The 19,853-nt window shown below is 44.8% G+C and overlaps 1 protein-coding gene across 1 annotated transcript in view; it reads left to right on the top strand.

Annotated features, from left to right (window-relative positions):
• Positions 1–19,853, top strand: part of LOC147457361 (protein CANDIDATE G PROTEIN-COUPLED RECEPTOR 2-like) — a 46,156-nt gene that overhangs the window by 18,461 nt on the left and 7,842 nt on the right. Inside the window, exon 3 of the mRNA XM_086512251.1 lies at positions 17,262–17,424. Coding sequence (XP_086368377.1) covers positions 17,262–17,424 — 163 coding nt within the window. The remainder of the gene's footprint in view (positions 1–17,261; positions 17,425–19,853) is intronic.

The raw sequence follows: 19,853 nt of genomic DNA on the forward strand, positions 1-19,853 counted from the left end.
AGTCGTCGTCGTCATCACCGTTGTCGTCATCGGCATAGTCCCATTGCATCAGTCCATTGCATTCGCATTGTACACCTTTGTGCAATCAAAGTAGACCACTCTCGCCGACGAGAGTGGGGCCTTCGGAGGAGGGTTTTACAAACTCTCGGGTGTCGTATCTCTTCTCTCTCCTTCTCTCAGTCTCATTCACTTGCACGCACAATATCCACTCACTTTGTTCTTGATCATAGCACTTTCCATAGACGGAAGGCTCTCTCCTTCCCTAAGAACTAAAAGAAACCTTGAGCAATAAAGATCACTAACCTTGAGAAAATACAACATTCGTTCCGTTGCACCTAACATCCCCAACTTTGCAAAGACTGTCCAAACAACTTCTTCATCATCTTGTAATAGCCTTCCATCCTCAAGCAAACACTCATTGATAGCAGTGTCAAGCTTAGCCTGAATCTGAGTGCAAACCTCCGTATAAGTAGGCACGTTACCACAATCCTCTTCATCTTTATATATGCTTGGATCCCATCGTTAATGGATGTGACAGCAGTTTTATATTTGCTTCTGCTATGCAAATTTTGCTGTTGAAGCTCTTGGACGCGCTCAATGAAATCAGGGATCACAAACCTGTCAAACTTTAGAATCCGGTTCTCTTTTGGCATCCCATGCAGCTCTAGTTCCTCTTCATAGCACTGTAAGTAACCTGCAAGATCATAGCCATAAAAATTGCTTTGCTGATCAAACATTGAGCGTTTGGCATTTTCAAGTGCCAATTGCTCCACTATCTCTCGTTTCCAACTTTCTTCCTCATTAAATTCCCTTTTTGTTATTGTTGATTTTGATACTTGAAAAATTTCTGAGTTGCTTTGCTCTTGAAATCCACCTAGTTCACCTTTTGGAGACTGCTCTAATTCCCAGTTCTCGATTTTCAAACTGGTACCCAAATTATGGTTCATAAACTGCACTTGTTTTGAATACTGTTGTTGCAAAACAACAGCCATTAGCCCTATAATTTGTTGCATCTCTTTCTTCTTAGTTTGTCACCATGGCTGGCTCCGTCTACCCTGGTCAATTTCGTGTCGGGTTCACCAAATTTGTCGGAGTGCGCGGTTTTTCAAGGTCAACCGGGAAAGCACTGGGCCTTTGGCTGTAGATTGGAGCTTAGCACATGTTGAAACTCGGACAAAAGAGTGCAGATAGACTTAATTAATGGCTTAATACGTGTAATACTGGTGATGAAAGAGAGTTTAAGAGAGAGAAGACTGCAAATAAGAACGTTAGTAATTGATACGACGAAAAGAAATAGAGATTCAAGACTCAAGCGATGCTGACAACCAACAACAGATACATCTTAAGATTTCTGATTGCTCTTTTACAATTCCGTTGCATACGCCCGCTTCGGTATGCCCTTCGAATTGCAAGCCTCGGATAAGAAAACTCCCCCAAGTTGCACCGCCATCCAATCGTTTCGTGCTCTCGATGCTGTTCCTGCCCTTCCCTTGTCTTCCCCAACTGCTCTCAAGCTCCAGAATTCTTGTCTGCTGTCGGTTCCCCAAAAAGCCCTCCCAATAACTCTCCAAAAATGGCCCAAAAGAAGAACCCTCCAAAATTGTGTGCTTTTCATTTTATAGGAGTGGCTAAGCCAAAAGAAAAAATTGGGTTTTTAGTTGCTCGTACCATCCACTTGAGCTCAATATAGCATCCATTTTTTATCCCATACACTTGGCATTATCCCTTATAGCAACCATTGCATGGCATGACCAATCAGAAACTTTCCCACTTCATCAGAAAGTGAATTGTCCCTTTCTATATTCATGACCTCTCTCTCTCTCTCTCTCTCTCTCTCTCTCTCTCTCTCTCTCTCTCTCTCTCACCATAGAACTACCGCGTGACAGCCCCCCTAGCACTAGCGATATCGCTAGTGGGGGCTCCCCCTTTGCTCTCAAAAGTTTGGCACCCTATAGGGCATGTGTGAACTGCCTTTGACAGGCTTCTGCCACGTCATCACCTGTCGAGTCCACCAATGGCTTGTGACCACTGGCGCAGGTCACTGCCGCTGCCACCTACACGAACCAAAACCACCGCCGTTCGCCTGAAGGGCCACCACCCCCGCTTGTGCAGCACTCGCAGTCCCGCCCACTGGGCAACACCATAGCCATAAGCTCGCAAGGAGCTCCCGCTTGTCATACTAGTAATGGGCCACGGCCCAGCTTATTAACCCCCGCGCCCGATCTCTTGTCAATCCATTTGGGATAATTTTCGCTCCACGTGGCATTCCCCGCTCCTCCTCCCTCCAAAGCTTCACATACTTCTTAAAACCCCCTTTTTAGGCTCAAATGTTGTCTCCCCTTCAACCTTCTTCAGTTTGCTGCCCGCCAGTCGGATGATCAAACCAGGAAAACCGGCTGGAAGCCCTTCTTCCCGTCTTCGAACTTGGTAGTCCATGCCATAGCCCGGTCTTACCTGGACCTCAAACTATGTGTTTGAAAAATGTGGAAAATCACCTGCACCCATCTGCTCGTCATTGGCTCACACTTTTGACCTGCCCTATCTTGGCCATCAGGAATCCGATTCACAAGCTATCACTTCTTGCCAACTTCACATGACACGTACTACCTTCAAGATTGCTGTCGAGGCTTAAAAAACATCAGATGACACAATTTTCAAAGTGATCAAACTGACTCAAAACCGGCCCCTGTCAAAACTTCATAGCTCTGTAACTTGGCCTCTGAGACTCCGATTGTTGATCTGAAAAGACTGACAGGCTCCATAATTTAAGCCCTATGCATGTGTCACTTCAAACCTCCTTTGACTATGTGTCCCCATTTGTCCTATCCGTCTCAGATCTGCAACCACTTCCAGCTTTAAACTGCAATAACTTTCTTACTGGGGCTTCGTTTGATGAGCCGTCTGGACCAGCTTGTAAATCACTTCAAGGACCACAATATTGGCCTATGAGACCACTTTTTGACAATCATCACTGCTTCTCGGTCTGTAGGTAGCAACCTCATTTGATGGCCTCTAACCACAATGAGCATACATTCCAATCATCTCTTGACGTCATAGCAGAATCTGGCCTAAACCATTAGTTTGGCAAAACCTTGAAAATGCAGGCAGATTCTCGTCTTTCACCCCGTGCATGCAAAGCGGCATGAGAGCGTCTTCAATGTGGCGATTGTACACAATCATGTGTTGATTGGGATGCAAGTAATGCATTTTTACCATCGTTTAGGCACTCACCGAGGAAAACTGTCTTCCTATCTGGACATTCAAGCCAACTTATGAGCTGCAATCGAAGCTAGGAGATATGTTTGATCAAGACTCCACCATACGAGCGGTCACATTTCTAGGAGAGTCATTTACTCTTAAATTCAAGCCCACACTTCCATGCAGTCATTTTAGAGAAAGGCAAAGGTGATTCTTGATTAATTATATGTTTTTTCAGCCTTTGGTACTTGTGAAGTTGCTTGGGGAGTACGAGATGGTTGCGAAGGCATTATAGTTGTAGATTACAAATGAAAAGTAAATTATAAAGGTCCTTTTAGAGGAACCGTCCCAAGGAAAGGTATGAGTTCCAAAAGGTGATGAATTGACACAAGCTACATTGGAAACTAAGAAAAATTCTTGAAGCTGTTGTGACAAATGTGGAAAGCGGGGCTATCTTACAAATTTAAAGGCAAAGGCAAGGGCTTTCCAAAGGTTAAAGACAAAGGCAAAGGCAAGCTTGATGATAATAGCAGGAACTGTGCGGCTGTCATGGTATAGGGCTTGCTACAACCAGCTGATTGTTAGCCCTAGGAATGAGGAAGTTGACCCTAACATAGAGTGCGGAACTATTTCACCATCCCCTACATTGGGGGCTTCAAGATGCCACCAAGTTGACCTTTCAAGCTCAACGACTGTCACTCCTTTGCTTGCCACTATGTTATGCTCATCTCTTCCATGTTATGCAAGCTACCATTTCAGTGGTCAATTCAACTCAACCCTAAGTGCCACAAGAGAGACGTGGCTTCTCTTTTGATACAAGTGGAATCAATGTGTGTGCACAAAGTGGAACCCTAAATGCCGCTCTACTCTATTTCTAGTGTAAGTACAACCTAGGAGAGACTTCAAATGGCACCACAACATTAATCAAGCACAAAACAAGAAAGGTTTCTTGATTAGCAATAACAAGACACCCTAACAAGAAAGAAGAGAGACCAAATTACCGGTTCTATTCAAATAGCTCAACCACAATGCATTAGGGAGCATGTGGGAGTCCAGAGATACAAAGGGAGTAGAGCTAAAGAGCGGATATGGAAGCTATTGGAGCACCTTGGTTTCACAAAGCTTTTGAGTTCAAGATGTGACAAGCTTCTCAACTTTAGAATCCTCCGAATGACTTGACTTTGCCTTCAAAAACTAGACATTTAACTTGCCAAAAATGTACACCCACTATTGGGCACTTATGACGTTAGTGTGGAGATGTCGAGGTATTTAGTCAATACTATGTATGATGGAGCTGATGGTTATATTGTCTTGTGCGTGACTACCGGGCTTATCCTGGATTTTTCTAGGTATATTTGTGTCCATTTTGCGCTTTTGGCGCGCTACCCCCCTAGTGAACCATTTCATCCTCGGAGGTTGTTAAAGCCTTGCTTTACTTTGGTGGAGCCTTGGCTTTGTGCTTGTGCTCACTGCTCGAGATTCTAGAGTAGAGCTTGCGGAATAACTTGCTAGCTGGGTGGTTTGTGGATAATGAAAGGAATCTTTCGTTGGAGTGCGTGACCTCCCTGGTGTTGATGGTGGAGGGTGGATTGGTGTCTTTCTGCATTGGTATTGGTGTTACTTTCGAAGCGGAGGTTGCTGATTTAGTTGGCGGCTTGGTTGGGCATGCTAGACTAGCCATGAAAACTTCTCTTTTCCTACTTGTAGATGGGCATGACATGGCAAACTTGCAGCGCTGCTACCGCGTAACCCTGCATCGTGCAACTCGCGCTCTGCCGCGTGCAGCCCCGCGCGTCTCCGCCTCAGAGTACCCTAATCCCTGAAAACCCTAATTTCCCGAAACCCTAATCCTTGAAAACCCTAATTTTCCAGAAACCCTAATTCCCTGAAAAACCTTAATTGTCCAAAACCCTAACAGTCCGCCAACCCCACCTGTTTCAAACCTTCAGCGTGTGCATCGTTCTACTACCTGCAAGGGAAGGAGACAGAGAGCTTCACTTTGGGTCTTGCTTTCCCGTTTGCCAGTCTCGCCCATTCTTCATGGCGGCTTTGCCGGTCTTGAGTGCCACACACGGCGCTCCATCACCACTTGCCTGTCGCGTGGATTGTACTGGTGACCTGTTGACACGCATTGACTCTAAAATTCAACACTTGGCACAGCATGCCTTGGTTGGCCGGATGATTGGACAGTCTCCACCTCGCTCTTCTATACGTGATTGGTGTCAGATTGCACTGGGCACTACTCAGGGACGGGTCTCGGAACTTACATTACTTGGCAGAGGCATATTCATGGTACGTCTTTCAGATCCCGCCACTGCCTTAGCTCTCCTGGCTCGCTCTCCGATACTCTCTGATCGCAGAATGATATACTTGACGAGGTGGTATCCAGAGTTCACTATTGAGGAGTTTGACAGCTGGCATCTTATTCCCAGATTCCCTCTGACGCTTTCCTTCCCGGATATGCCTCCATTTTATTGATGAGCATCTCCTTCAGATGATTGCTGCTCATTTTGGCACAGTAGTTCCAGGATCCTGCATCTTCTCATCCGGTCCACCTCGCATTCAGGTCCTGGTGTTTGGGGATACTTCATTCCCAGATAAAGTTACTGTGGCTGTGCGTGATCGAGACTTGCCGCATGGTGGTCACTGGCCGCCCAGGACAGTGTTTACGTTGTCACGAGATGGGACACTTGTCACGCGATTGTCCCACTCAGCCACGCCATCGGCGACAACAGCCAACTCGTGGCACCCACACTCAGCCACGTGGTCAGCATCCACAGTCGGTCCCTACTACTACTACTCGAGCACCTCAGCAGCCTAAGGGCGCTCCCAGAGCTTCAACCCTCCATGTTCCTCCCTTTGCTTCAGTTCCTACTGAGACTGCATGGCAGACAGTCGGTCGTAACCATTCCTTCCGTCCTCGTCAGAACCCTACCCCACAAGCAACCCCCAATGTTAACTCTCCTGCTCCCTCTCAAGTTTCCACCACTCCCTTACCCCCACCTTCTCCTCGCCATTCTGCTTCTTCAGCCCAAGATCACTTACCTCTGCTACCAGCTCCTCCTTCACTTGCCATTCCCCTGCCTGCTCCTTCCCCTACTCCCGAGGTCCCTATTCCCATGCAGATGGATCATTCACCGTTGCTACCTCTCCCTTTTCCTCCTCTCGCTCTGGCCCTTACTCCCCCCCCTCCTCCTTCTGGTCCACCCCCTCCCTCAGTCGCTCATACTTATGTCCCACGCAGTTTTCTCGGCTCTTGCCCTCTTTCGTGGGGCACCCATCGAGCTGAAATGTGCGGTGACTCAGAAGGACCATTGCGGGTGTAGCTCTATCTTATGCACCACAAGCCAGGTTGTGTTCCCTCTTTAATAGGCGGTCGCTCTCAGCCTACCCATTCCTTTTTCCTTCTGTTCCATGCAGCTCAGGAATGGACCGAGGATCAGGTTCTGCATTTTGTGCATGCACAAACTATGGCTCAGCTTAACTTATGGTTGTCTACTTCCGCTCCAGATGTATTGTCTCCACACTTCCCTTCTTGTATTGGTGCAATGGAATGGAGTGATGTTTATGCTTGCTATTCATTGCCTATGATCATTCATGTATCCTCAGATGTGGTGCTTCCTATGTCTATGCGCATTTGGGGTGTCAAAGCTGCAGCATCGGTCATGCAATGTAAACAAGCTGAGGTCCGCAGTTGGTGCAATGAGACGCCATATTTTAGAGAGGGCTTGCGGGTTGCTTTTCTCCCGCCAGAAGCTCATCCCTCGCGTACTCTCAACTGACGATGAATACTAGCAGTCTGTTCACGGCAGTAAATACTAGACTGAGTAATGCAATGGGCAAGGAACGCTCCAGGGGGACCACAATAAGAATCACCCGTGGACCACAAGTCACGAATCTGTTGCTGCAAAACTTCAGTGGTGAGAACACTGTCAGGGATGCGGCAGCCTCGTCTCTGTGCAACGGATCTAGTGAAAGAGAGAAACAATGAGATGGGAAAATGATTTGAGAGGCTGGTCCCTCGCCAAATAGTAGTGAATCCACCTAGAGCTGCTGACCACGGGCTCTGCCATTCCTTCACACTGGGACGCAGTCATGCGAGGCACAGCTCAGATGCCTCCACATTGTGGCTGGGAAGGCCTCTTTACTCAGAGCACTCTCTTATTAGTTCGTTTCGACACCATGCTGTTCACAGTTGATACTGACTACTCTTCGGGGATGCATGCTAGGCTGACATATGCTCCTACCTCTCCGCGCCTTGTCTACCCCGGCGCTCGATGGGAGGCCATACGAGTAGTTGTCTCCCGCGGGAAGCGTCGTTTTGTTGACCCCCGTTTTGCTCCCGCTGATGCTGCACTTTGGAGGCTTTGGGTGTGGGAGGGTCGTGCCCTACCTCAGCTTTATTGGGACCCAGGAGAGTGGCATTGGTCTCACTCTAACCCCACCGGCGTACATGTATCATTCTTTGAGTACACAGTTAGAATTGGAAGATTCGCTTTGATGAGACAGCACCCAGAGCAGCCCACTCGTATGCGTTTCTTGTTACATTCAGGTCTCTCCCATGCCTATCTACATCAGTTTTGGTCAACCATCTGGGATTTACATGTGGCTCGTCGTATTTCCTTTTTCCCGTGGATGACTGCACATGCGGGACTTCCAATTGGGACTTGGTTAGCTTCTATGGGTCATGATCCGTTATGTACTCGCTGTTCTTTGCGCCTACCTGAGTCACCTGCACACTGCCTTTGGTCATGCTCGTCTTCTCATGCAGTTTGGCTAGCAGTTTGCTTTTTACTTAGCAGAGCTGGTGTTCATCATGGATTTCTCACTTGGGGATCTGTCTCCTGGTTGATGCCGATGCCCGGACCGCATCTTTTCTATGAGGGCTCAGACACAGATCCAGCTCTTATGCTTACCATGACTGGTTACCGGCGAGGGACTTTGGCTATGTTACCACAGATTGCTTGGCAAGGGGATCCTCAGACATGAGATGAAATCTTCTCAGTCATCACTAGCATTGCACTCTAGAATGTTTGGAGAGCTCGTTGTCTTCATATTCTCAGTGCGGCTCCCCAGCTCCTACCAGATACCCTCACTGCCATTTGGCTGGACATCATTCACACCCTCATTTGGCAGTGGGATTCTTCCTCAGGTACATCTAGAGCAGCCGAGGCTCGTCGATTTGACTTCCTTCGGCGTTGGGCCCGATCTCCACTCTTCTTCACACTTACAGGTGGACAGATTACATGGCATTATGCACCTCCTCAGTGGTTTCTCCTCCACTCCTCATACAGACCACCATGAGCTTGTTCTAGTCAAGTTGTCACTATAGTGGCTCTCAACCTTACATTCAGCTTGTACACCCCACGTGATAGGCTATTTTGGCATCTGCTGGGGATTATCTTGTACTCAGTAATATATAGCCCTGCTTTTTCCAAAAGAAAGAAAAAGAGAGAGAGAGAGAGAGAGAGAGAGAGAGAGAGAGAGAGAGAGAGAGAGAGAGAGAGAGAGAGAGAGAGAGAGAGAGAGAGAGAGAGAGAGAGAGAGAGAGAGAGAGAGAGAGAGAGAGCTTTTTACTTAGCAGAGCTGGAGTTCAGCATGGATTTCTCACTTGGGGATCTGTTTCCTGGTTGATGCCGATGCCCGGACCGCATCTTTTCTACGAGGGCTCAGACACAAATCCGGCTCTTATGCTTACCGCGACTGGTTACAGACGAGGGACTTTGGCTATGTTACCACAGATTGCTTGGCAAGGAGATCCTCAAACACGTGATGAAATCTTCTCAGTAATCACTAGCATTGCACTCTGGAATGTTTGGAGAGCTCGTTGTCTTCATATTCTCAGTGTGGCACCGCAGCTCCTTCAGGATACCCTCACTGTCATTTGGCTGGACATCATTCACACCCTCATCTGGCAGGGGGATTCTTCCTCAGGCACATCTAGAGCAGCCGAGGCTCGTCGATTTGATTTCCTTCGGCGTTGGGCAAGATCTCCACTCTTCTTCACACTTACAGGTGGACAGATTACATGGCATTATGCGCCTCCTCAGTGGTTTCTCCTCCACTCATCACACAGACCATCATGAGATTGTACTAGTCGAGTTGTCACTATAGTGGCTCTCATCCTTACATTCAGCTTGTACACCCCACGTGACAGGCTATTTTGGCATCCGTTGGGGATTCTATTGTACTCAGTAATATACAGCCCTGATTTTTTCCAAAAGAGAGAGAGAGAGAGAGAGAGAGAGAGAGAGAGAGAGAGAGAGAGAGAGAGAGAGAGAGAGAGAGAGAGAGAGAGAGAGAGAGAGAGAGAGAGAGAGATAGATAGATTTTATTATCGTCCTCCGAGGTCAAATATGACCTATGGGACCAAAGTTACATGTGATGTAGTATGTGTATGGCTGATGAGCGACTCTCGATGCTCCAAAATTGTAGTGATGAGAGTCGCAATGGAGAGCCCACACTTTGGTTGGGAGAGGAAAGTGTGTAGGTTAAGTTATGGCTGAAAATGTGAGAGAAGCAAGTTCGGATGTGATCAAAAGCTGAGCACTCTAGTAGTGTGTGGTACTCAGACTCTCGAACTTGCAGTGAGCATAATGTGCACAATCGATTTGACTCTTCTCCATTGCCCCAACGCCCTATCTCGCATCGAAGGAAATGGGAGCTAAGCCGAATTGCTGCGATAGTGCGTATCGCGGACAAGGGAATAGGCTCAAGCATGTAAGTGTGAGTACGGTTTCCTCTCTCAGCGAAGAACATGGTTTTGTAGTTGGGGGCAATATAGGTGGTGTAATGTATGAAGCGTGACCCACCGGATTTCTCCCAAGCCGTAATACATTGGCGTTGTAGAAAAGCTTCATTCACTTGAGAGTCAATTGAAGCATCATGTAGCAAGTGTAATGCATCCCATCTCCCAAACCACTTCTTTATGTCTTGCATCCATCCCGTGCTCAAGATCTTGCTTTTATGCATCTTTTGAACTTTTTTGCTTGCTTCCCATGCAATTGTAGGAAGTCGATGTGAGGGGTTTTGACGCATCTTTATCATGTACTCCACAACCCTTTCCATGCCCATAACCTCAATTGGAAGAGATCCCGACTCAAGAAGTAGGAGCATATATGGTGTTTGTGTCTTAACTTGGAGAAAGTTTGTAAGAAAACGCTTTTGGACATTCTCAAACTCTTTCCAAGTAGACTTTGAGATGCTCCCGCCCCACACTTCAACTCCATAAAGAAGAACCGGTGTCACCAATGCATCAAAAAGATACTTCTTGAGAACCCAACACTTGATGTTTCCCGCATTACACATGTTCTCAAATGCATAATATGCTCTCTTTCCCGCTTCCAAACGACGCATAGCACATTCATGCCACTTGTGATTGGATGGAACCTCAAGGCCAAGGTACTTAAAGCTCTCAACAACTTTAAGTGTCTCGTTGTTGTACACAATGCATGGCTTCTCCTTATGGTTGGTTTTCACAAGCATAACCTTTGTTTTGGATTCATTTACAATCAGCCCACTATGCAAGCAAAAGTTCTCAAGGACAACCATAAGCTTTTGTGCATCTTCTAAAGTGTGTGCTAGAAGCACTACATCATCCGCATACAACAAAAGCATGATTACCGCATTGCAAATAGTGACCTCTTCAATGCCTTGTTCTTGCATAAAGTCAAGTACCATTTGTTCCAATTGATCGATGCATAGACCAAAGAGAGTTGGTGACAATGGACATCCTTGTTTAACCCCAATAGTGCTTACAAAAATTTCTGAAATTTCTCTTCCCATGCGCAATTGACAAATCACCTTCTCATAGATTCGAGAAACCGCAAGCATAAACTCACTTGGCACTTGGAGTTCTTCCATCCTTCTCCACAAATTGTTACGTGGAATCATATCAAAGGCTTTCTTAAAGTCCACAAAACAACAATACAATCGCTTGCCTTTCAACCGACTTTCCTCCATGAGAACACGAAGAGTGACAAGATGATCAATGGTGCTATGGCATCGACGAAAACCCGCTTGTCCCTTTGCACGCTTGTCATTCTCTTCAGCCCAATCACTCAATTTCATTTCCATTATGCATCCAAACAACTTTGCCATAAGAGACCCAATCATTATAGTCCGGTAGTTGCTTACATTCTTTACATCCCCTCCTTTATGCAAACGCTTAACCCAATTAGTACTCCAATCATAAGGCATACCATGTTGAAGTGCAAGGTTGAACATATCACACATCCACTCATGGGTAAAATCTCCCGTCCATTTGATCATCTCCGGCTTGATACCTTGAAGATCTCCCGCTTTGCGAGTGGCCAACTTTTCAAGCCCACCGCATACATCCTCAATAGTAAAAAAAGACGGCATACATGGGAGTGAACCATAAAATGGCATTTTTTCAGTATTTTCTTGCTCATATAATTGCCTACAATGTGTGTACATATCCACTAGACGCAAGTTACCAAAATTCTCAATCCGCTTGCCTCTCAAGTTTCTCCAAAATCTTCCACATGCATGTGCCTTTTCTCGGACTTGAAATTCTTGTTGCTTTACTTCCCATCTTCTTCTCTTCTTTTGAATCAATGCCTTGTATGTATGCAAATGACTTTGATAGTTGTCTTTGTCCATAGTTGCATCAAGCTTTATCAAGGACTTTCGAGCATCTTGACATTCTTTATCAAACCACCTTTTGCGTGATCTATCTTTGTTGATACCATGGAGATGCTTTATGGCAAAGCATTCTTCCGCACAAGAACAAATAGCTTTTTTGAAAGCTTCCCATTTAGTTTCCAATGGTGCATCACATTGAAGCTTTGTCATCCATAATTTTTGCTCAACCATTTCAATGTACATTGGTGCCCGTTTGAAATCCATACATAGTGATAACTTCTCTTTCCTTTGGCTGAGATTATCATGCTTAGTTGCTTCTCCACATGAAAGGTCAATACATAAGGTGCGATGGTCGGATTCCGGGGTCCATTGACCAAACATAAAACTCTTTATGCGATACATGATGGCTTCAGAGAGTAGCATATAGTCAATCACACTATCCCCATTATGTCTTCTACATGTAAATCCATTGGTTCCACTCCACAAAGATACACCATTGGCAATGAGCATACCCGTGCTATTACACATGTGTAAAAGTAACTTTCCATAGTGATCCGGCTCTTTCTCATCCATTGAAGTACGATCATACAAGTGAACTTCCTCCAACTCCCTTGAAATGTATGGCATATCAAATTGTTGAGTATCATGTTGCGATGTTTTTGTGCGAGCATTCATATCCCCAAATACAATAACATCACCTTCACCTTTGAAATAAGCAATGTCCTCTTCCAAATCAGAAAATGGTTGATCTCTATCCATGCAAGCATAAAAGGGAGAATCATGATGAGGAGAGAGAGAGAGAGAGAGAGAGAGAGAGAGAGAGAGAGAGAGAGAGAGAGAGAGAGAGAGAGAGAGAGAAGATTGATAGATGATTTGGCATGTCACTATGAGCATCTTTGATTGTCTCACAAATCATGGCGCATTCATTGGAAGTGATGTGGCAGACGGTACACCTGTGCCGGTGTGGCAGTTTTGAAAGTAGTTTACTCACATGCTATTTGTTGGGACACTGTTTTTTCATCAGACTGAGCTTTTGGACGTTAGTTTTTGTAACTCTTGCTTTTGGGCCTTAGTGCCTTTAAATATGAGCCTCGTAGGTTAGGTTTGGTAGATTGGGTGCATAGTTGCATATTTGCTTAGTGACTCTCTGGTGGTTGTACTCTTGTGGGCTATTTAATATAAGAGTATCGGAAGGGGTGCCAGACTTTGGGGCCAATGCTTGTGGGAGTGGAACTGAAAGGGGTGGGCTATTTAATATAAAAGTACCGAAAGAGGTGCCAGATTTTGGGGCCAATGCTTGCCCTTGCTCTCCGTCAGTGCAAGGGCGAGAAACTTCCACCCCTCCATGATACCAACCACCGCGGCTCGATGTAGGGCTTGTGCTTGCAGAGGTTGTTGCCTGCGTGACTGAAGTAGGACCGGGGCCCCCTCTTAAGCGGTTTTCTCTACCTTGCTCTCCGTCAGTGCAAGGGCGAGAAACTTCCACCCCTCCATGATACCAACCACCGCGGCTCGATGTAGGGCTTGTGCTTGCAGAGGTTGTTGCTTGCGTGACTGAAGTAGGACCGGGGCCCCCTCTTAAGCGGTTTTCTCTACATTGCACGGGGGAGGCTGACGACCCAACCTAATGCTCAAGATGTTTGGGCAATAAATAAGGTACAAAGAGGCTAGGGTTGCTAGCTCTAGGCATCCACCCTAACCCTCACGTAGGCACTCCATGCTGGTACATGACCACCCTCTAATCATATGTAGTTGCCCTTCCTTTAGAGGTGAATTTGTTAAGCTTCCTCAAGTAAACCAGGTATAATATTGCGAGTGTTCTCTCTCTCTCTCTCTCTCTCTCTCTCTCTCTCTCTCTCTCTCTCTCTCTCTGTAACAAACTGATGACGTGTCAAAGCCTAAAGAATGGAGCCAACTTACAGATGACGTGGCTGCCGAGAGCAGAAACCCTAACCCTAATTTTTGCTAGAAACCCTAATTTTGGAAACCCTAACCCTAAAACTTGCAAACCCTAATTCTAGAAACCCTAAGAAGAACAAGTAAGAAGAAGTCCTACCAACTTATGGGGACCCTGTCCGATGGGGCCCCAAGTGACATAAAGGCATTAAAAATAAAGTAGAACACGCTCCAAAGACTTTGCACATCAAAATATGATGATGTGGCACCTGTACGGACGTTCCGGAATTCGCGGCGAAATTTTAGGAAAATCCCGAAATTTTAGGAAAATCCCGAAATTTTAGGAAAGTGATTTTTTGGGGTCAGCTTTCATATTTAATGCTTTTAAGGTCTGGGCCTTTAAATATGAGCCTTGGGGGCCCTCTCTGGCACTTTTTAGCGCGCAGATTGCAGAGCAGGTGCTCCCCGGATGTTGTACTTTGCGAATCAGCAGTAATATAAAGAAATACCGAAAGGGGTGCCAAGGTTTGGGGCCAATACTCTTTGGGGTGGAATTCCGCCACTTCGTGTCGCGTGTTGTCTCTCTCTCTCTCTCTCTTTCAGTTTCAAATGTTATTGAAGTGCTAAAAGTTTGTTCAGTCTGTTCTTTTCTATTTGCACGTGGTGCCCGCCTTGTGACAGTGGTATCTGAGCATCAGGCGTGTGCTTTTTCTGAAAGCATACCGGTCCTACAAAAGAGCAGACAGAGCTATTGGAATTTTATTTGAGGTATCTTCGGCCTCTGACCTCGGGCTTATTAGCCACTGCCACCCTTACTTCATCGCGCATCGGACACGCTCCCGTCTTCACCGCTCATCTCTTACAGGGAATAAGCCATTAAGATCACTTGCAAAGAAGGATCCGATATTTGTTTGGAGTCATTGTTTTTCTCGAAAGCAGTGCCATGCAGATGTTGATGTCTACAACTACCAAGCAACACACTTCCAAGGACTTGGCAAGCTTTCAAGAAAAAAATTTGTCCGAAGTTATATGGTTTCTGACATCTTCCTTCGGAGTGCAACTTTTGGCAGAGTGGGGTATCCAGAAATGCTTGCCATGGAAACCCTAGCAGATTATAACTTGCAATTTCTCGACGTCTCTCAGTAGATGTCTCTTCACGAGTAGATGACCTTGGAGGTATGGTGTGATTGCTATCTCTTGGGACTACCATCGCCGCGAAAGAAACACTGTCTGTCGAAGAGCTGATGGACCATGCTGTGCTCGGCTACGATCTCATGGAAGGAACCTAACCCAAATTTTTGGTGCAGGTTTCAAGATGGAAAGTCAGTCGACTTTTCGAGCTCGACCGATGTCGAGATTGCTTTTTAAGTTTGAAATCTGTTTGAGATTTTCTTTGGTGATCTTGTTTGGAATTTGTTTGAAATAAATGGTATCTGTTTTGAACCTGCTTTGGTGCCAATTTGAATTGTTTGACTCTGGTTTGATACTGGTTTCAATCATTGGTGATTTTACTCCGGGTGGAGAAGTGAGAAATGATGTTTGAGAATGCTTGTTCATACTCATGGCCCGGACCCTTGTGGTTATTTGCGGGGGGAGTATTGAATGATTGAAAAGTGCTGTTTTTACTCATGGCCCGGACCCTTGTGGTTATTTGCGGGGGGAGTATTGTTGTTGTTACTCATGGCCCGGACTTGGATGGTTATGCGGGAGGAGTATTAATAAGTCTGAGCAGTGGTTACTCTCAGCACCTCCAAACGACGCAGACTGCGGTCTGGGGGGGGCGTTGGTTGTAAAAGGCCTCTATATCTCATGGCCCGGACCTTTTTAGGTTATTTGCGGAAGGAGTGATGAGGGAGTCGTTGAATAGCTCATGGCCCGGACTTGGATGGTTATTTGCGGGGGGAGTGTTCATCGGCGGCTTTATGTTTCTATGTCTTGTAACATGCATATATAAGCATTTGTATTGCATTGTGATGTGCCAACTACTGAATATTCCTACTTGGAAGAGACTGCCTGGGAATGTAATTTTAGTGCATCAAGACACCCATGGAAGATCAGTACGGTCTGGGTGTGATGGCTAATTTTACTACGTCGGAATATCAAGAGTTCCGATCTGGACGAAAGGAGAAGCTAACTCCTTTATCAAAAGAGCAGAAAGTAGAAGCTAACTCCTTGATCAAAACAGCCGAAAGCAGAAGCTAACTCCTTGATCAAAAGAGCAGAAAGGAGAAGCTAACTCCTTAATAAAAAGAGCAAACTGATTGTCCCTCAAAATGTCCCTCGGAAATTTTTGAGCTAACTTGAGTTGTTTTGCAGATATGCTGTAATCGCGGACGATTACTCTCTTTCAAGAAGGGGAGATGTAACAAACTGCTGACGTGTCAAAGCCTAAAGAATGGAGCCAACTTACATATGACGTGGCTGCTCGAGAGTAGAAACCCTAACCCTAATTTTTGCCAGAAGCCCTAACTGCTGAAACCCTAATTCTGGAAACCCTAACCCTAAACTAATTCTAGAAACCCTAAGAAGAACAAGTAACAGAAGAAGAAGTCCTGGGGACCGCGTTCGATGGGACCCCAAGTAACATAAAGGCATTAAAAATAAAATAGAACACGCTCAAAAGACTTTGCACATCAAAATATGATGATGTGGCACCTGTACGGACGTTTCGGAATTCGCGGCGGATTTTTAGGGAAATCCCAAAATTTTAGGAAAGTGATTTTTTGGGGTCAGCTTTCAATATTTGATGCTTCTAGGCTTTGGGCCTTTAAATATGAGCCTTGGGGGTCCTCTCTGGCACTTTTTAGCGCGCAGATTGCAGAGCATGTGCTCCCCGGCTGTTGTACTTTGCGAATCAGCAGTAATATAAAGAAATACTGAAAGGGACGCCAAGGTTTGGGGCCAATACTCTTTGGAGTGGAATTCCGCCACTTCGGGGCGTCTCTCTTTCTCTCTCTTTCAGTTTCAAATGTCATTGAAGTGCTAAAAGTCTGTTCAGTCTGTTCTTTTCTATTGGCACGTGGTGCCCGCCTTGTGACTCTGTGTGTGTGTGTGTGTGTGTGTGTGTGTGTGGACTGTTCCCAAATATAAACACCAATGAAAATCTACAAACCGAAAAATCAAGGTACAGAGGCTAGGGTTGCTAGCTCTATGCATTTAGATTCTACCATAACCCTCATGTAGGCACTCCATGCTGGTACATGACCCTCTAATTGTCTGTACTTGCCCTTCCTTTGAAGGTGAATTTGTTAAGTTTCTCAAGTAAACCAGGTATAACCTTGCAAGTGTTTTCCCATAGAGGAGTGTGGTTCATTCAATACAGTTCGCAAGGAATAGGGCTAATGAGATTCTTAGCTGCAGCTGCATGTCCTGTTAGTTTTTTGCATGAAAGTTTGACATGTCTGAAGAACGACCGATCCATTCTTTGTTGACTACATAATGGATCCAATTGTTGCTGCTGATTTTTGGCCAATTGTCGGATTTTTTAATCTGCTATTTGATTTTAGGAGTTCACTTGCAGCTGTGTTTTTTCATTGTGGTTTATGTAATGGTCTTACCAGGCTCTTTACATCTATGGTCTGGGCGTCCCTTTGTTTCTTACCAAAGATGATACTGGAGATCACAAAAAGTGGACATTCTGGCTTATAAGAAGTTTACTGTTTGTGGGAGCTTACCTGTTTATCCTCGTATTGCCACATACAAAGTGGCGAGATAGGTTACCTGGTAAGTTAACAAATTATGGTGGTTTATGTGACATTCTTTTTTTGTTGTCAATTTGTATACAAACAAGTTTCTCCTCATTTTGTCGGAACATATCAAACAATTGTGAATTTACTGGAATAAGTCTTGAAAAGATCACATTTGGGTTTTCATTATTTTAGCATTGTGGAGGTTGAGCTTGGCCATGCTAATTATTATGTATTGGACCTCCCATTTCCTTCTGTAATAGGATGCTACTTGTTTTGCAGAAACAACCATGGTCATCTCTCATTTCCGACCCGTAGCATTTGGCCTGTTTTCACATCTTATAAACAATGCATGTTACTGTCAGCTTCAAGTATACTCATATGAGACAGCCTTACGTGCATTGACATTTGATATACAAAAATACTTATTAGAACCTCACAAAAAAGGACGTGCTTATGCCTTGTGTTAACAAATGAATGTTTTTCTGTTTTTCTTTATGAGAAATTGTGAATTCAAATGTCTGTAGCATGGTCTTCCCTCATTTTTATTCTGTAGTTTTTGACCTGTTTTCACATCTCATAAAGAAGGCATGTTGCTCATGGCTTCAAGTATACTCATATGAGGACAGCCTTACATGCATTGACATTTGATATACAAAAAGATTTATTACAACTTCACAATAAAAGACGTGATTATGCCTTGTGTTAACAAGTAAATATTTTTGTGTATTTCTTAATGAGATATTTTGAATTCGATTGAATTTGGGAAAAGATTTAACTTTTGTACATCTAATGGTTTTCAACTATCTACAGGTTTAGAAGTGGTTATTTACAGCTTGTATTTAACTTTTGTACATCTAATGATTTTCAACTATCTACAGGTTTAGAAGTGGTTATTTACAGCTTGTCTTTATTTTAGTCCTTTCTCTATTAATTATGCATGTGGCATGATCTTTCTGCTCATTAAAGGAGCGCCCTCTCAAGAAGATTGTGAAAATGTTTTGCTGATTCTTATGTTCAAGAAAATGCAAACAAGCCTCAATTAGCACAAGGCTTTGTGGACTGAAGGCAAGTATAGGGAGTGTAGTCCTTGACATGCAGATAGACGGCAAGTGTGGTTTGTCATGAAGGCTTGGCAAACCTAAGTGGCAGTCAAGCTTGGCTGCAAAGCCGTGATTACGATTGGAAGGAAAGGAAAGTTTTGCAGCGTCTGGGACCTAGAGTTTGTCAATCGACGGAGCTAAGTGGAAGCTCATTCAAACTTCCAAGGACATCTCTACGACATGCGGAGCACTCTCTCCAATTTGCAACCACAAGATTGAGAAGAGCCTCCCCCAAGGCTCTTATTTAAACTTTAAAGGCCACTAGTCAAAAGCATCAGCTACAAAAAGTTGACACAACTTCCAAAAGCAATTGCACAAAGTTAGCACCCACAAAGCTTGTTTTGTCCCATGAAAAAACTGCCACGTAAAATACGCCGTGAATTTTGGGATTTTCCATACAGGCTGTCACGTCATCATTGACACAAGTGCCATGTCATCGTTTTTTTGGGGGGGGGGGGGGGGGGGGGGGGGGGGGGGGGGGGGGGGGGGGGGGGGACATACTTTCCCCTTTAAAGAAGAGTATCACCCGCGATTACACCTGCAAAAAGTCAATTCGATTCATTAGCAGACATTGCAGTTATGCATACATGTCAACGACCATCAACGCTAGTTAGTACATTTTCTAGCATGCATCACACCATACAGTTGCACTATCAAATTTCTATCCAGCCATCTCATCCTCGTCAAAGCTGTTGATATCCCAGCATAGTGATGCTAATCATGACATCCAGATCATACTCCTTTACAAATGTCGAGACCACATACCCAATCTATCTCATCCAAGTTGGTACTATTGATGTACCAGATTCATATGCTTCACAAAATTGTTGTGCAAATGACATAGATGCACATATGCATTACAAAACATAAAGACTGCAAGTTGACCGAAATTCGAATAGCGTTAAATACCAATCACAACCAATAGATCCCTAGACCGTAGTGCAACTTGCGGTCTTCAAAGGGTTTCATTTACAACTAAACAATGCCTAGATTGTAGCCTGGTCCATCTAGGGGATCCAAGTCAACTAAATGATCCTCAGATCGTAGTTAATGCCGTTCAGAGGCTTCCATTTGCAACTATAGGATCCTTAGACCGTAGTTTGGACTTTGCACTGTTTAGAGGTTCTTCAAACAACGTTGAAACTAGTATTACAACGAGTATCATACAATTACAATCAGCACTGAAACAAGATCAAACAGGTTGAGACAAGATTTAATCTAGTTCAAATAATCTCCAAACAGTATTCTCAAAAAGATTTCAAAGATCTCAAAAAGTGTCTAAATACAAAAGCAATAGCAAAATTACTGTGGATTAGTCCTGTAAGTCGGACTTGAAGGACAATTGTCTTGCTATCTTTGTTCA

This window comes from Adiantum capillus-veneris, chromosome 5 (assembly GCF_014529385.1).
Source record: "Adiantum capillus-veneris isolate H3 chromosome 5, ASM1452938v2, whole genome shotgun sequence".
Classification (NCBI taxonomy): domain Eukaryota; kingdom Viridiplantae; phylum Streptophyta; class Polypodiopsida; order Polypodiales; family Pteridaceae; genus Adiantum; species Adiantum capillus-veneris.